Consider the following 16,641-nt stretch of genomic DNA (forward strand, 5'->3'; position numbering starts at 1 on the left):
TCTCTTAAATCTGCTGGTCTGTGCCTTTGTGGCTGTCGACCATGACAGCCCTGCTCCTGTAACCTAGCTGGAGTTCACTTTAGCCACTAAATCAGTCTTGTCTTAGTGGTTAATCATGAGTCACACAAAAACAAAAGCAGCAGTTCTGAGATTTCATTCTTTATGAGTCAATCTTTTTCAGCCTTTATAATCCATTTGCTACATGAAAGAGAGCAAACATTCTTTTTCACTGTATGTCATTTCTCGTTTAAAGTAACACAAAGTAAGTTTTGTCCTAAATATCGTGACTTCCTAATAGAAAGGTATGTTCTGAAACAATTAGTACTGTCAACATTAGCACGAAGCACAGCAGCAGTAGTTAAATCCTGGCTTTAGAAACTGCAGTTCACAACCAGGCTCTTCAGAAACCCATCTATCTATGATCAAAATGAAGAAGTTGATTTCAAATGTGTTAGATGTACAAATTAACTCCAATGTGACTTCCTGATACCAAATATCCACAAGTAATATTGAACAAGTATTTAATGGAAAATAAACAAAATCAAGGCATGGCAGTGAAACTTCTAGGTTACATAGCATCGAGGAAGGACAGGGCTCTAAACTCCATCTGCCGAGGTCATAGGCTTTCCAATTTGTGATATCCAAATATAACATTAGAGAATAAAAAACACAAAATTGGTACTCTCTGCATCCAAAATTTGAAGTGTTTTCTTCCCATTATGCATGACAGTTATTTATGAGCCCTGAACTTCACTTGAGTCACTATAAAATCATCTATTCATCCCCACCCAGTTTAACCAAGCATAATTCATTGTGGTACTTTTTCTTCTAACCAGCAATGATTGACTTCTGAATATGACAGCATTGTGATTTGCTCCGTGAATGCTTTCTAAAGCACTCTCTATGGCTGCTTTAGAGTGAAGAACAAGTAAGCCAAAAGTAGAATATGACCTTCTGTTTCCATGTAGCACTCCTTCACTAGGGTAAAACACTGACCAATGCTTTCGGTATTGAGAAATGAAGATTAAAACACATAGCTACATTTATCTCTAGGGGCATTTTGCCCAGGTAGTTAAAAAACAGGACACTGCATTAGTGTATTAAGCCTTCCAGCTCCCATTCACAACATAGAACAATATGCTTAGCTGTTCATACAGCTTACTGCATTTTTCACCTTGGTCCAGTAACATCTAGCACAAACCCCAGACTACTCCAATTGAACCCTCATCTTCTTGGTGGCTTTGTCCTCCACCCAAAACTTTTTAATAGTACAGGAACTTCAACAAGTTGCCATAGGGTAAAGCCTACAGAGCACTAACTTCTCCAAAGATTTTTTTTATTTTGCATGGTCTTTCTCTGAACTAAATGGAAAGTAGCTTCACGGGAAGCGTGTTAAGCCACTTGATGTTTATCATAGGATATAGTGTATAGGAGTATATTGTGGTGATGTGATTTGGGCTGAAGCGGAGGTTAAGGGTATGCAGGATGTGCAATGTGCCCTCACAACATTAGTTAGTGCAGCAGCAGCTCTGGACCTTTTATGCCTGGACCTGAATCTGCTGAACCTGTGTTCAACATACTCACAGAATTCAGAAAAGTTGAAGGAGAGCCAACACATACTCTCCTATCTCAGCTTATCACTCACTACAAAAATCACCCTTAATTTGGTTAATGAGACAAGATAATATTCATAGCAAACCCCTTAAAAGAAACATTAAGTTATTTTTAACCTCAGTTACAAGGGGATTCGAATTATTGCCAGTCTCTTTTAGTCAGCTTTCAGCAAACTGAAAATATCACACATGCTTTCTCTTACAACTGTTTATGGGAACTATTAGCACAAACAGAAATCTTCACCAGTATTTTTATGCAGACACTGTAAAATTGTGTTTCCATGATGCATTTATATGCAAGCTTAAATATGGGACTATTTAGTGATGAAATTAGAGTGCCAGTTCTCAAAGTGTACCCATATAAATACCTCTATGCCTGTACAGAAACCTCCACATACTAAATAACTCAATTTTTGAGCCCCAAGAAAAGCATTGTGGATACAAATAAAAGCAATTGCTATTTAAATCCTCCACTACAGCTTGAACAAGATGATCCAGCTTTTAATTGTGGAAAGTACAGAGGAGCTAGACAGTCAGCTGATGCTAAAAGGTGTGGCAACCCTAGTTATTTCAGTGTTGCATCTAGTAAAATTGGCTGGGCATCTGGACCATATTTTACTCAACACAACACGATCTACAGAAGACATGGGCTGTTCAGTTCTTACTTAAGCAAACTCCCACTAAAGGAGCCACAGGATAGTTACAGCAATTTTAGCTACAAAACTGATGTTTGTGTCAACAAGAAGGCAGACAACTACAACAGTGTACAGATTAGCTGAGTTCTGGTACTCCTATCTTAACAGTGGAGTCCCATTTCATTCAAACAGGCTTTTTGCTGCTCAAGCACAATAAACTTTTGGCAACATTATTAAAGGACACCTTTTGTTCAGGTACACATGGTCAGAGACTGTTATTGCCCAAAGAACAGTTTTCAGTACCTGCTGGGATCTCAGCATGGCAGCATCAATCTCATCCACCTTCTGAGAGATCGTGTCACTCACTAATCTGTAACGTTCGTTGTCCTCTGTTATCATCTTGTCGAGCCCCTCTCTGGCTCTCCATGGCACCAGCTCCAGGAAGGCACTGCCAACTTCATTCAGAGTGTCCAGTAAGCCTTTGTTGTTCTTTGCTTCTTTTTTCAACTCCTGAAAAAGGCGATTTAAAGTAAACATGCCAGCATATGAGCTGAACGCATAGAGCTTGCACACGGTTTTTTGTTCTTTCAACTACTCCATGAGTCTGGAACTGAAACGTTTTCCTGGCAAACCAAAGGGATAAATTAGCGCACCTATTTTCAGCTCAGTTGTATTAGCTTTTTGATACTGTAAGCCATGTGACAGAAAAATGGGTGATTCTTGAAGAGAATTTTCTACAGAATAAATCTTAAATATATTTCTGCAGTCAGTATGATAGCTTTAAAGTCTTTGTAATTTTGTAAGAGTTGTTACTACTTAATAAAGCAATGAAAGCAAATAAAACTAACAGATATTCTTTGCAACCTGCAACTTCACCAGCAAGTGAAATCAGGCGTGCAATAAAGCAAACCACAATGAATTCAAGTGATTTCTTAAATGAGCAATGACTGGATTGAATTCCAATCAAATCATCACACGGTGCTTCAGGAATGAGTTTTCACCTGTACAGAAACCCCCAATGCTGTTTCAATTCTTTTTATACATATAAGAAATTTAATGGAAAAAAATTTTTTAAGCTTCCTCCAACATGGTCCTCACCATCCAGTTTATACTACAATTTTTCTTTCAAAATAAATATTGTTAAACAAGATTAGCAATATATATATAAAATGCTAACTCTTTTTATACTTCATAGGATTTTATCCAGGTCACAACTAAAGAACCAAGATAACTTTGTTTGACAACTTAAGACTTTTCCCAGGATTAGGTAGCAGCTTGAATAAAAAGGAAATATTGTGCTTCTCTTGTGCTAAAAATAAACCTCAGCCCAATTTTGTAAGTGATTATAACAGATGACTCTGGAAAGTGAATTCAATTCTTAACTACTGTTACATTTAGTCAAATGATCTGAGGCCAAAGTTAGTTATTCACAAAACAACTTCATGCCAAATGTAAGTTAACACAAAACCTATCTGAATCATACAGCAATAAATTATTCACAGGTTCTAAAACATACTTTTTGTCTTTCTTGTACTTGGCTTAATTCTTCACCCTTTGGTATCTGAGTTTCATATGAGAGTAACTCCACCTCCACGTCATCAAGCCATTTGCAGAGTTCCTCGTGAGTTGAGTGCAGTTGACCTGCAAGCTGCAGAGCCTGCTCTAAGGTCTTGGATACATCAGAACTCAGTTTTGTAATGTCTTTGTATCTTGCTTTAATGCCTTCCAGTTTATCTTGAATTATTACAACTTCATCACCTAAAATATCAGAGGGATATTATTTCCTGTGATCACAAATACTTAAAAGTAAAAAACCCCCTCCAAATCCCAAACCCCACCTATTGTAGAAATCTCAGTATTTAATTTATCAAATAACCCAAACAAGATGACAAGGTCAATCCTCAACTGTTGTAAATTATCCTACTGTCACTAAAGTCCAAAGAGCTACAAAGTTTACCTCAGCTCATGATCTGTCCTTCTGTCTTTTTTCTGTTTTACTAAACTATTAGAAAGTAAGGACTTAGTTCCAATATTTAACACAAATGTTCTTTAAAAAAAAAATCCACCCTTAAATTCACAAAGATTATAAAAGGGTTATTGAAAATGTGAAGGAAAACAATCAACAAAATATAAACAGATTTTCAATTACGGTAATACTTGACATCACTGTATACCCTCATTACTATCTACTTGAAACATAATTCAAAAGGCTAAAACAAAAACAACGTACTGAAATTTATCAGTGTATACTCAGATTGCATTATAGACTATGTATAATGCCTAAGTTTGGAACAGAAAAGGATACCCACCCGCCCCCAACCATATGTGTGTCTTAAAGAGTTCAAAAAACTTTAGAAGTACTGGAAAATCTGGACAGATGTTGATTTACAGAACAGACACATTGTGTACAACTGGAATGCAATGTTTCCCACAGTATTAGCTCCAATGGACAAAGCCTTCCTCTTGCAGTAAAAGGTAGTCTAATATCTCGTTCATCTGTGGATGCCTGCAGGGAATTGACTGCGTCCACTGCCAAACAGCCCTCCATTATGAGTAATGTCCATAACTTGCTATTAGGAATGGAATGTAGGTTCACTAAAGTAATTTTCCACTAAAAATAATAAAGGATTCAAGGACCAAATTCTCTACAGGCAAAAAAGGACTTTTGCTCATTTACATTAATAGTAAATTTGGCCCAAAACCATAACCTACCGTGACCTCAAACCTTTATTAAAATAAACAATTATGACTGCTTTAACCAGCAAATATGGACTAATATTTACAAGTTCCACTTTGATTTTCTCATAAGCACTTACAATTACAACAAAAAAAGCCTGATGAATCATGGTTTTATATAAGCTCTCACCTGTTGTTTGCTTGAGCAGCTCTAAGCCATTTTGTATAGCCAAATCAACATTTTGTTTTCTAAGAATAATCTCTTCCTGAAGATCCTAAGAGAAAAGGCCATTTGTGTCAGCACAGACATAAAAAAATATATTATTTTTATTCGGAAGAAGCATATCGTCATTTTAAACAAAATAATATCTTAATGAAAAATAAATGAAGTATGGAAATATAAATCAAATTTAAAAATTAGTTAAATAATAAATGAACAGAAATCAAAATACCAGTAGTGCAGAGTGCTGTTTCTCAAGCAATTCTGTGCTGCAATCTTGGACTGACAGTTTGCTCAGTTTATCATGGATTTCATTCAGCCAGTTCATCAATTCAACTTCGTCCTCCCCAAAAATCTGAGCATTGCTGTAAGCTTGCTGGAGAAGTTCAGACCTGCTGTTGCTCTTCTCTTGAATCTCAATGTATCGGGCCTGAGAAGAATCTAGCTTTTCCTGCACCATATCTTTATCTTCCCTGGAGATCATAGTCTTTAGAGACTGACCAGTGCTAATGGCCTGATGTAAACTCTTATTGTGAGCTAGGACATCATCTTCTAGGGCCTATATTTTTTTTAAGTAATGAAGAATAATGGAAAAGAAAATCAGAAAATCATAAAAGAAACATAAGTGGAACTCAATAAAAACTGAACGTAAAAGGATATATTGCCAACATAAATACATAAAACTTAAATTACAGAAAAAAAATTCAGTATGGTAAAACATAGGTACACCACAACAGCTTTGCCAGTTGTGTTGTACTTTACAGAAGTGTCCAAAAAGAATGAGACACAATCAAGTGTGTGGTTTGTATCTTACTTTATGCTGAGAAATTTGCTGCTGCAGTTTGGAGGCCTGCGTTCCAATGGGTTCTGCATTTGCAAGCCTCTTCTCTGTGGCGGTCAGCCACTCCACCAGTGGCTCCAGAGCTTCATGGAACTGCTGTGCTACCACCGAGATGCCTTCCAGCTGACGGTTCCTATCAACATGCCAAGAGAAAGGTTATTTTTTGTGATGAAGTAAGTGTGAAATAGTGTTGTTTTTTTTTTAAAAAAGCCCCTTGAATCCTTTGCAAAAAAAAAAAAAAAAAGGGAAATAATTCTGTCTTATTGTAGGAACCAGTCACCAAATGAAACAGAATATACCCATGATACTCTATGAAAACCAAAGTAAAGTAAAAATCAAATAAAATTTAAAAAAAAACCCTCTGAAGCTGTTTGAAATTCTTCTAGCTAATATGCAAGTTTTGCAAATAAAAAGAATATCTCTTTATTCATATACTTGTTGCTAAAAATGATCTAGCACTCAATTCAGCAAAACATTGTTTTATATCCAATTAGAATAGTTCTCAAGTTTCTAGCTGTCTTTAAGCATCAAGTTACATTCCCTTGACTATCATACATGTTTTAAAGTTAGGGAAAGGCTTTACTGAACCAGAACATATTGTCATGCTTCCTCAGCATTGTAAAATATCTTTAAACATTTGTTCAATGATGTGAACAGAACTATTTGGCTCTACTTTTGCATCTCTTGTTCTGGATAAAAGCTCTCACTGAAGTTAGTGAGATGACATTAACAAAGCACAGAGACCTGACCTCCAAAATATAAAAGCGCTATCTAAAAACATTTCTGTTTCAGATTATTACATTTCAGAGAAGGCTCCTGATTACAGGAAGAGTCTCCTCTACAACCACTGCTGAATAAATTTCATTCAAGCAGACTTTTAAGAGAGATTTGCCCTACATGAAAAGCATCGCAATATTGTTTTTCAAATGGGGATTTCAATCCAGAAAAAAGTTATGTTTATACATGCTTTCCAAGGCTTGTAAACAAGGTAGACTTAACAAACTTAGCCACAGAACACTCACTGAAGTACTCTAGACAGTTTTCAAAATTATTCTCAAATCTCTTCATTTCTAGAGACTGGCCAAAGAAAAAATGGAGACAAGCTTGCAGCTAATAGATGACTTGGAAAAAGTTGCAATTTTATTTTTAATTAAGTATCACCAGACTGGGAGGATAATATTAAATTAAACATGACATTAACGTTTACCCCAGCTAATGAGTCAGATTCCTTCAATTAAAAAAAAAAAAAAAGAAGGAAGTAATGGTCTATTAGTGGTTAACTCTACTAATTAAATAATCTTATTATTACTATGAGGTAACAAAAGAGGTTCAGAGTAAAGGAAGTAAATAAAGGCTACCAGAAGGAGTAGGAGACAACAGAGGTGAGTTCAATGCCATTCTAAGCACCCAAATCCCAACACATCCATTTGTTCTTCATTGTAAAGCTTCACTGTCCACTTAAAATCCTTTTCTTCACCTTTCCAAGTCCTTTCTTGTTCTCAATTATATGTCTTTTTCAGACCACCTCTTATGCACACTCTTCTCTCTACTCTGAACGTTTTTTTCACATCCCCACCCAGAAAACTTGTTCAGCAACCCTTTCAACCAAGATTTCTTCAAAGCCACTTTACAGTTCATAACTTTTCAGGTATTTTATACATTAAAAACAATTCATAAATCTGTGTGTGTATACACAGATACTGTGTGTACATTTTTTGTTGTTGGGGTTTTTTTGTTGATTTTTAATTGGAACTCAAATTGGACTGCAATGTCTTTAAAAGTATCTTCTGTGTTGCTAGAATATACCTACATACTTTGATGGTCCTTTTTCTTCTTGAGAGTAAAGGAGCTCAGCACCTTGCCTAAGTGCATCAGCAACTGACAGTATGAGGATCGCTAAGTTGTAGAAAGTAATTATATGGATGACACCAAACAGAAAAAGAGAAGAAGAACTGAATCCCCCCCGCTTTGTAGCAGCACGTCAGGGTTTTGAAGTTGCAACGGAACATCATTATTATTATTTAAGTGTAAAATTTGCAATTGATCCTATGCAAAACAGGTTCTTGCATCAAGAAACTTGCATTCTCATGAGCTAATAGAGATAAAATATTCAGAAGATACATACCTTCAGAGGACCTATTATATCGACACAATGTAATGTAATAACAAGAATGATAGCACTTACAAGATTTCACACTCTAGAGTTCCACATGCTGCTTCTAATCATCTATCACATGCTATGTCTGCATTTTTCAAATCTATGAAAGAATTTCAAGTACCTTGCTTCAGCTTTACTGAGCAATGCATCCCATCGACTATCCAGGAAACTCAACTGTTTCAAGATTTTCACTCTATCAGCAGGTTCTGCTGACTCTGCAATTTTCTCCCCTTCACGCTTGATTACCTCAACGGTAGGCTTGCGGTCATCCAGCAACCTCTGGAGAAGCTACAAAGAAAGCAATCAGGCATCAGGCTATTAAGAAACATTGTAATAACACAAGTGTAAAAACAGAAGGAGCGAGACTTCTTGAAAACATGTTAAAGCAAAAAAAAAAAAAAAAAGAAAAAGTAATGCCTATATTGTGCTGAAAGTGTGAATAATGCTAATCAAAGAGAGACACATACACTAAACCCATCCCCCTCAACACATGCTCATTTTAGTTTCTCAGTTGTTTTGCTATGAACAGCAGAGTTTCACCAAGCCCAAACAACCTCTTTGGTTTCCATGGGGTAAAGACGTGTGGCAGCCCGAAGAGTGAACATACAGAGCGAGTTCTATTTAATACCACAGAGGGAAACAAGCTATTTAGACTATCTGATACATTTTATAGGAACATTTCTGAGAAAGCTGCATGCCCTTCTACATTTGGCAACATGAAGATAATTCTAATATATAGAGAGATAGGAAAATAGATATGAAATATATCTATAGATATAAAATAGATATATATAGGTATAATCGACTCATCATTTGTTTGAGATACAACTGACTTCACTGATCTAGTCCAGTAAATTAACTGCTTCCTCTGTGAAGAATAAAATACACCTCTGTCTAAAATCCTCCCTTCCTCCATTCTCTTGTTGCCTTTGGTAACATTAACATTTTGCCTCTGTAGATATCCCAACATGACAACCTGTATCGACCATAACTTTACATTAAATCTCTGGGTGGCAGTGGGCAACACAGTCCAACTGCACAGACTGTATGTTTCATGATCTATATTACGGTTCTTTTTTCTATAACTGTTATGAAAATTTGCAAAACTTGACAACACTGATAGCGCTTCTACATTAGCACAGGCCATTTCCCAACAGCATTCCAACTAATTACCAACAACGATCAGATCACAATCAGGATTAAGAGCCAAGTATTTAAGTTCATAATCTGCAACATTACCTTGGGATTATTACAATGAAAATTTACTGGTTTTAATTTCCTACTTTCCAAATGGCCAAACACTGGATTTTATGTTTCCTCTTTTTCCAATGGACCTTTAACAATCCTTTCCAGATAGTGTTAATAATTCTAAGCAGAGCTCAGATTGCACAGTGTCACTCTTTGTCTTATGTCCCAGAAGATGAGCACTTCTCCCCACCCTGGACAGATTCCTAAGTATCGAACAGATGGCCGCTTTAAACACCTCAGCACACTTCAGTGTAATATAATACACTTGAACAGATTTTATGCTTTGCCAAAGACTAGAAATTTATTCTCATTGATACAGTGGAAGGAGAGAGATTCTGAAGGCATTTCACTTACTTTCTGTTCTTGTATTTGGGCCTTCACAACTTTGAATTCAGCAGATGGTGGTTTCTGATTAGCTACAAGGTCTTCTGTATCAATGAGCCAGCTAAGCAGAGATTCAAGGGCATCCTGAAATCTCCCACAGTGAAGAAGAGCTTCCTGCAATTGTGCAGCACGCTGGGCAACCTGAAAAACAGAGGATCACACCATACTCACCTTTTCTTTTTATTTCTGTGAAACAAGTAGCCAAAATCTGTAGAACATCTGGCAACATCACAAACAAATACTCTCATTTTCATAGCTATTCATAACAGCACTATGGCACAATCTAGCATTAATTTCTTGGGGCTACAGACATTCAATGAAAAGAAGTTGACTCCCAGTAAATCAGACTGCTCTAGTAGTTCCTTACAAGATATACTCCTGTTTTATATAGCTATGGTATTATCAAATACACTGACAGGATGTTTGTGTTTCAGATGGTCTTTATTTTCCTTATAGAAAGACCGAGCCAGGAACTCTTAATAAGGGGCAATAATTCCTTCAAAGGGAAGAAGAAATAGAAAAGGAGAGAGCAAACAGATGAACTACAGGTGTCTGTGGTTCTGCTGCATTACTCCTCCTGGAAGACACAGCGGAGAAAAATCAGTGCGATTTCTACTTCCCACCCTTTTCATTTTCCAATAGCAGCTACTGCTGGAAGCGGTCTCTTAAAAAGCACACAGAAACATCTACAGCCAGATTTCCAAAGCAGTGGTACCTTTCCATGTCTCAAGCAATACAATCCTTAAGGTGCTACAAAGGAAATGTGCCACCAGTCACACAAAGCTGGGCTGTATCACTGCTCTGTGTTCTGCATGGGTACAACAGTGTACATGAATGAATACAACACTGTGAAAAATCATACGAACAAAGACTGAAAAACAACTACTTGAAAGTGGGTGGCTACAAATGACATAGCTACCTTTCCCATGAATGTGTCACAACTCCAACCTCTTTGATTGGGTTACCGAACTTCCTAAGCAGGAAGGAACACATAGTCCTAGAGGAGTCTCTCCTGAATAAAAATCCAGGACAGACATACAGAAAGTTTGACAAAACCTTATAAATTATAGTAATACAAGTGATATAATTCATATTCTTAGTGAGTATTCAATTTCCTCTATTTTGAAAGACGTCAGCAAGCAAATAATCAGAAAACAGAACACTACAAAAGCACAATAGTATACAAAATAACCTTCTTATTAAGAGTCTTCCATCGGGTGTTGACATCTTCAAGGTCATGTTCAAGATTTTCTGTGTTTGTACTTTTAGCAGCGCTTTGAATAAGGCCTTGACCCAACCAATTTACCTCCTGTTGTTTTACTTGCAGGGGTTCAATTTCTTCTTTCTGGAATACCTGCAGTTGAAATCCAAGACACACATGAAACATCGTATCTTGTGACATAAAATGCATCTGGTGTTTATATCACAGTATGCAACACCAAAAAAAATTGTTGAAAATTGGTGTCTCAAAGAAAGGAAACCATTCCTCATCAGCACCTGATGTACATTTCCATGAGTAGTTTTAGACAGGAAGGAAAGGGAGAGAGAAGGGGGGAAAGATTATTTTTTTTGGGGGGGAGGGGTGGTGGTGGGGGGTGGTGGTGGGACAGGACTGGGGACGGGACCCGAACTTCTAATAGAGGGAAAAATTCAAGACCAGAGAAACTCACCTGTTTAATTATCTGTCTATAAAATCTAGCAAAAAATGGCACAGAAGGATTGTTAAATTATCCTCAAATAAACAAACACACACCAAGAGAGACAATCAGGCTTTTTTTTTTAAATTAGGACAAAAGCAAAAGTTTGAAGTTGAAGCAGCAGTGAAAAAAGGGAGATTTTAAGGTAGTTTTTAGGAGAATATAATGGTAACAAGCGAGGAGGAGGCACTACAGATGCTGCTGAAACAGTATCCCAGCGGCCGCCCAGGAGAATGGGTTTTCATTCAGAGGGATATTCTTGCAAATTGCCAGGGCTTTGACCGTACCCAAACAGCAGTTTGAGCAGTTTTCTGTTTGCTTTCTTTTACTCTTTCAGGTATTTAAGCTTTTCAGAGCCAGATTACTACCATTAGCAACAGCAATGTAAATCTCCATTTGTATTCAACTGCATTAGGCTGCACTGACACCAGTGTCAATGAGATCAGAAAATGGCCTGAAGCCCCTGAATTAATTACACAGGCTAGTGAAAAATAACCAATGAATAAACAATGCTAAAGAATGCTCAACTTTTGACCCTAAATCCTTCTATTTCTATAGCAGCATTCAGTAACAGTTTTGGTGTACACTTAGTGCATTCAAAGCAACCTTTCTCAGCATCCTGAAAAGCAGGGATCACTCTGAACATACCAGTGACTCTCCTCTTTTGCATCAAACACTGTGTGGCAAGTAACTGCTTTTAAAGCAGCAGGCCTCAGGTGGCTGAGCACGCTTCCACCAGCTTGACAAATCAATCCAGAAGCTAGAGCAACTACACTACACACGAGGGGTAAAATAAATTAAGCACCCCTAAGAATTTTGTTCCTACGGACACAAAAAAAACCCCAATCCTGAAAACTGTAAGACTGTGGTTACATGAAAACTTAAGAGAGTGCAAGCAGCTGGCTGCTGCCAGAAAAAGGAAAACGCTTGTGTTTTTCTTGACTGTAGGGTGGGGAGGAGGTAGAATAATATTTCCACACAGAATCTGTAACTAATTCTTCCTTTATGTGCCATAAAGCCTCATCTTTTAAGAGCAACGTCCTACCACAGAGAGGACTGATCTCCATAAGCTGTCCTTTAAAAACGCATGCATTCTTTGCAGAGGGAAGCTTAAAATAAATTACAATTATTGCTGAGGCCAAAGTTTACCAGAACAACTTAGCAACAAAGCCCGAAGTATCTCAGATTTCAACCAGAGTGGGAAGAAAAAAATTACAGACCCGACAAACACCCTTTCCTTATTACAAAGCTTCACTTCTTACTCTCTTACCTCATCCACCACTCACAAAGCGCTGCAAGATCCTGCGCTTGTAAAATACTACCGTAACGTCAGATCTGCTTTCTGGCACGCAAACGCAAAAGGCAGCTTTCAGAAGAGGCGGTGAGCCTTTAATCTGCCTGCTTTGGAAACCACAAGGATCTGATACTGTTGCTTATATCTTGATGAGTAAGGCTGCTCGGGCTGTAGCTGCCCTTGCATGGCATTGCCCGTAAGCACACTCTGTGCAAACGCTGAGCACCGACGTGGGTGCACAGAGGAGGAGGCACTCCGCATCGGGAGTAACGGGCACCAGCTGGGCAATGAAGAACCCTGCCCCACAAGGCTGTGAGTGATCATCCCACTCAGAATTTGTCCCCAATTCCTTTTCTATACTGACCATCTCACCTATTCTGGACATCGCGTGTGTGCTATGCAAATGACACTGATTACTGCATCTGCTGAATTAATAAAAATATGACGTTTTTGCGATGACAACAAAGCTTAAAGAAAGCTTTAAACAAATACCTTTAAGGCTGCATTACAACTATTTCACAAATTATGGACTTTTTTTTTTTTTTTAAATTACCTTGTTAGACAATAGGCCATTGCAGACTGTATCCAAGGTTTCTTGGATGCCAGTAGTCCAGATATTGCCTTTACTTCTCCCTGGGATAGCTTCTGGACAGTTTACAGTACTATCTAGTTCAAGCTGTTGAACAGAAAATGCCATTTCATTTGAGCCTGTATGCATTATACTGGATTCCTCCGTATCAGATAAAATCTCGTATTTTGCTAAATCCAAGTCACTAGTATTTACAGCAACGTTTGCATAATAAACATCTACACGATGATGTGCATCATCCACATAATCCTCCTCTACTGTTGTGACTCGTGTTTTAATTTTTTCATGAACTTCATATGCATTTTCCACTTCATTTTTGTTGAGGCAAATACTTCTTCCATCACCTTGAAGAGGATCTTCATGTGACAGAGTTTTCTCTTTGAAACCTTGTAAGTGAGAATATTTCCCCTCCATCTCTTCCTGATCACTCTCACAAGGCTGTGCATTGCTTTGTTTTACTTTTCCAGAGGGTAAAATGTCATGCAAAGCCAATCTGCAGCTTTCTTTGACAGGGACACTACTGCTTGCAAGCAGTGGTGGTTGCTGTTCTCTGCAAATTGCTGGGAAATATGGTCTGAACTGACCTACTGCATGGATATCTTCTGCAGAAGATAAACTTTGTATTTGAGCTTGGTCCTCTGCTAACAGTGTATCTTGTTTTTCTTCCCTTTCTGTTGGAGGGCTGCATAAACCAGAATCATCCTCTTCTGAGGTAAGAGAATTTGTACCCCATTTGCATTTGCCCGATCTAGCTGTATCTGACATATCAGCAGTTTCATTAAAGGAGCATTCACTTTTATTTGTGTAATCAGAAAAGTTGGGCGGAACAAACATTCTCCACGATCGCCTATGCTCCTTCTTTTCTGTGTGAGACTTTGCTTTGGGTAATCCAGCTGTCCGAATTATATCACTGTTCAGTTTGAGAGCATCAAAGATCATTTTTTCGTCTAACTTGTTAGCTTCGCGGCTTCGGAGCTCAAAAACACTGGAAGAAGTAAGGGCACCATTGGAGCACAAAGTGCCCATGTCCAGTGTTCTGTGACTGTAGGGTAAGGTCCGGTCAGTGAAATGCCTCGAGGAGAGGCTGCCCTTGGAGCCCGAATCAATCTGTTCATTCAGCCGCACAGTGTCATAGATGGACCTCTGGGGAACGTAGCAGTCCTCAATATTTAGATCTTCATCTTCTTCCCCTTTGCCAACACATGGAGGATTTTGACGTAGACAATCTGGCCTGCTAAGTGGCTTCCCCATCCTGAAAATATTCGTACAAGTACACCACTATACCTCTGTTTTCATGGATACAGGGGAAACATCTAAAAAACTCTAGCACTCCGAAGAATTATAGTAAACTTGTCCTTAGCATAAGATGCATAGATACAAAATATACATCATAACTTATGAGGTGGTTGAGGTCATTCATAATCAGTGCATCAGTTTAAATGCAACTTTACCTGGATGTGAGGTTTTTCCCCGCCCCCTCTAAAATATAAAGTGCTTCAGTAAGAAACTAACAGAAATCTTCCAATGTCACAGAAAAAAAAAAGTATACCAAAAACCAGCAGTGGCTCAAATATTTCAAACACTCCATGGAAGGCTTCATTAATTTTTCCAGGTCAGAATCTGTATCTGAAATCTCCCGATTAAGCCTTCCAAATGAACAAGCATTACAGAAGGCAGCACGTTATCTTCTGTGGGTGACGGCTTAACTGTAATCCATTTAACCGGTTTGCAGAGTCCCATCTCCTTTATAAATAAAACATGGCGTGGCAGCTCAAAAAGACAGAATCCACAGTGGCTGTGTATGGTTCAGACCAAGGCACAGAGAAAATCTTGGGGGGGGGGGGGAGAAATAAGTTAACTCCAGAACAGTAAGAATAATAAAACAGCCCTTTACTTTTTTTGGCAGTAGCTATAAATAACCTTGATCCGAAAGGCAGCTTATCCTCCTCTTGTACCAGGCTCGTCCGTGGTGCCTCCTCAAGTCCCACAGGAAAACATCACTTTCTAGCAGCCAAGCCTTCGAGCAGACAGTGGGAAAACAAAACGTTTTCAGGCCGGTTCTCCCAAGACCATCCTGGAGAGCTGTTTAAGGCAACTGCAGAGCAGAGCAAGCGTGGCGTGTCCCCCACGAAGGCACGGCAGGTTTACATTCGACAGGTCCCGACTACAAGCCGCAGCTAGCGGGCTGCCCTCGCTCCTTCCTCCTTTTTTCTGAAGCGCAGCTGCGAAGAACGAGGCGAGGAAGGGAAACCCCCCTCGGCGAGCGCCGGCGCGTACCGCCCGCCGAAGCCGTCCAGCTCTCCCCGCTCTCCCGCGGGCCGGCGGCGCCCTCCCAGCGCCGAGCTGTACGAAACGCCCCGTTTCGCTCTTCAGGCAACATCTGCTACCGGCCCACCCGCTCCCGGAGCGCCGCTCTGGGGGCTCCCCCCTCCTCCCCGCTGCCTCCTTATCTCCTCAGCCCCCCGCTCCTTCACTGCTCGCTCATCGTTCTGCCGGTGCAGTGCGGCGGGCTGGGTCGTGGCAGCGGGGGGCAGGCGGCGGGAAGCCTCGCCGCCCGCCTGGCGGTGACATCACGCACGCCTCAGCCCCCTCGTTAGCGCTGGAGGAGCCGGCTGAGTGAGGCAGGAGCGCGGCGGCACGCTGCTCCGGGAGCCCGGATCGCCCCGACCGAGAAGGCAGCAGGGCGCGGCTCGGTGAGGTGAGCCGACACCGCTCCAGCCGGCTCGCCTTCCTCAGAGAAATTCTGGTTACGGTACGCGCTGCTTTCAACCACCCCATCTGATAAACGCGTCGTTTAAATGGACGCTTCCACACGACAAATGAAATTGAAGGCTTATCCGTGTATTATTTAAAAAAATCCCCCAAACTCGCCCTTAGTGGTGTTGGAATAGTTACATTTTACTCAATTTGACACGCAAAGAGAGACATTCAGTCCAGTTTTGATTCTCTTCAGTCTCGGTTCCTGGCTCTGAGGCAACAGCTTAGGGTGGCATCATCTGACAGGACAACCACTGTCCAAGGAATGCAGCAGCGCCAAGCCACCCCGCTCCCACCGAAAGAAACATTACAATGGTGGAAAAAAGCATCTATATTTGGAAGCTTTTTTAATGGGACTTTGAGCAGCACAAAAGCAGCCAGATGGGACAAAGATTCAGGTGTTCGACATTTACATCTTTTAAATACTGTTCAACACTTTGCACCTACACTTCTAGCTTATCATCATGTAGGTGAAAGGCTGGGAGACTCGCAAGTAACTCACTAACAGTGCAAGAGAAACTGCCCTGAC

At 39.6% G+C, this 16,641-nt stretch overlaps 1 protein-coding gene across 11 annotated transcripts in view; it reads right to left on the reverse strand.

Annotated features, from left to right (window-relative positions):
* Nucleotides 1-16,641, reverse strand: part of DST (dystonin) — a 311,102-nt gene that overhangs the window by 57,794 nt on the left and 236,667 nt on the right. For 9 of the 11 annotated variants that reach the window (XM_054822953.1, XM_054822942.1, XM_054822944.1 and 6 more), the window contains 8 exons: nucleotides 10,968-11,129; nucleotides 9,746-9,916; nucleotides 8,265-8,431; nucleotides 5,959-6,118; nucleotides 5,377-5,703; nucleotides 5,115-5,199; nucleotides 3,765-4,006; nucleotides 2,552-2,758 (listed from right to left, as the gene is read on the reverse strand). In XM_054822953.1, coding sequence (XP_054678928.1) covers nucleotides 2,552-2,758; nucleotides 3,765-4,006; nucleotides 5,115-5,199; nucleotides 5,377-5,703; nucleotides 5,959-6,118; nucleotides 8,265-8,431; nucleotides 9,746-9,916; nucleotides 10,968-11,129 — 1,521 coding nt within the window. The remainder of the gene's footprint in view (nucleotides 1-2,551; nucleotides 2,759-3,764; nucleotides 4,007-5,114; nucleotides 5,200-5,376; nucleotides 5,704-5,958; nucleotides 6,119-8,264; nucleotides 8,432-9,745; nucleotides 9,917-10,967; nucleotides 11,130-16,641) is intronic. The other 2 variants (XM_054822951.1, XM_054822949.1) reach the window with 1 other exon arrangement.

The sequence above is a fragment of the Grus americana genome, chromosome 3 (genome assembly GCF_028858705.1).
Source record: "Grus americana isolate bGruAme1 chromosome 3, bGruAme1.mat, whole genome shotgun sequence".
NCBI lineage: Eukaryota > Metazoa > Chordata > Aves > Gruiformes > Gruidae > Grus > Grus americana.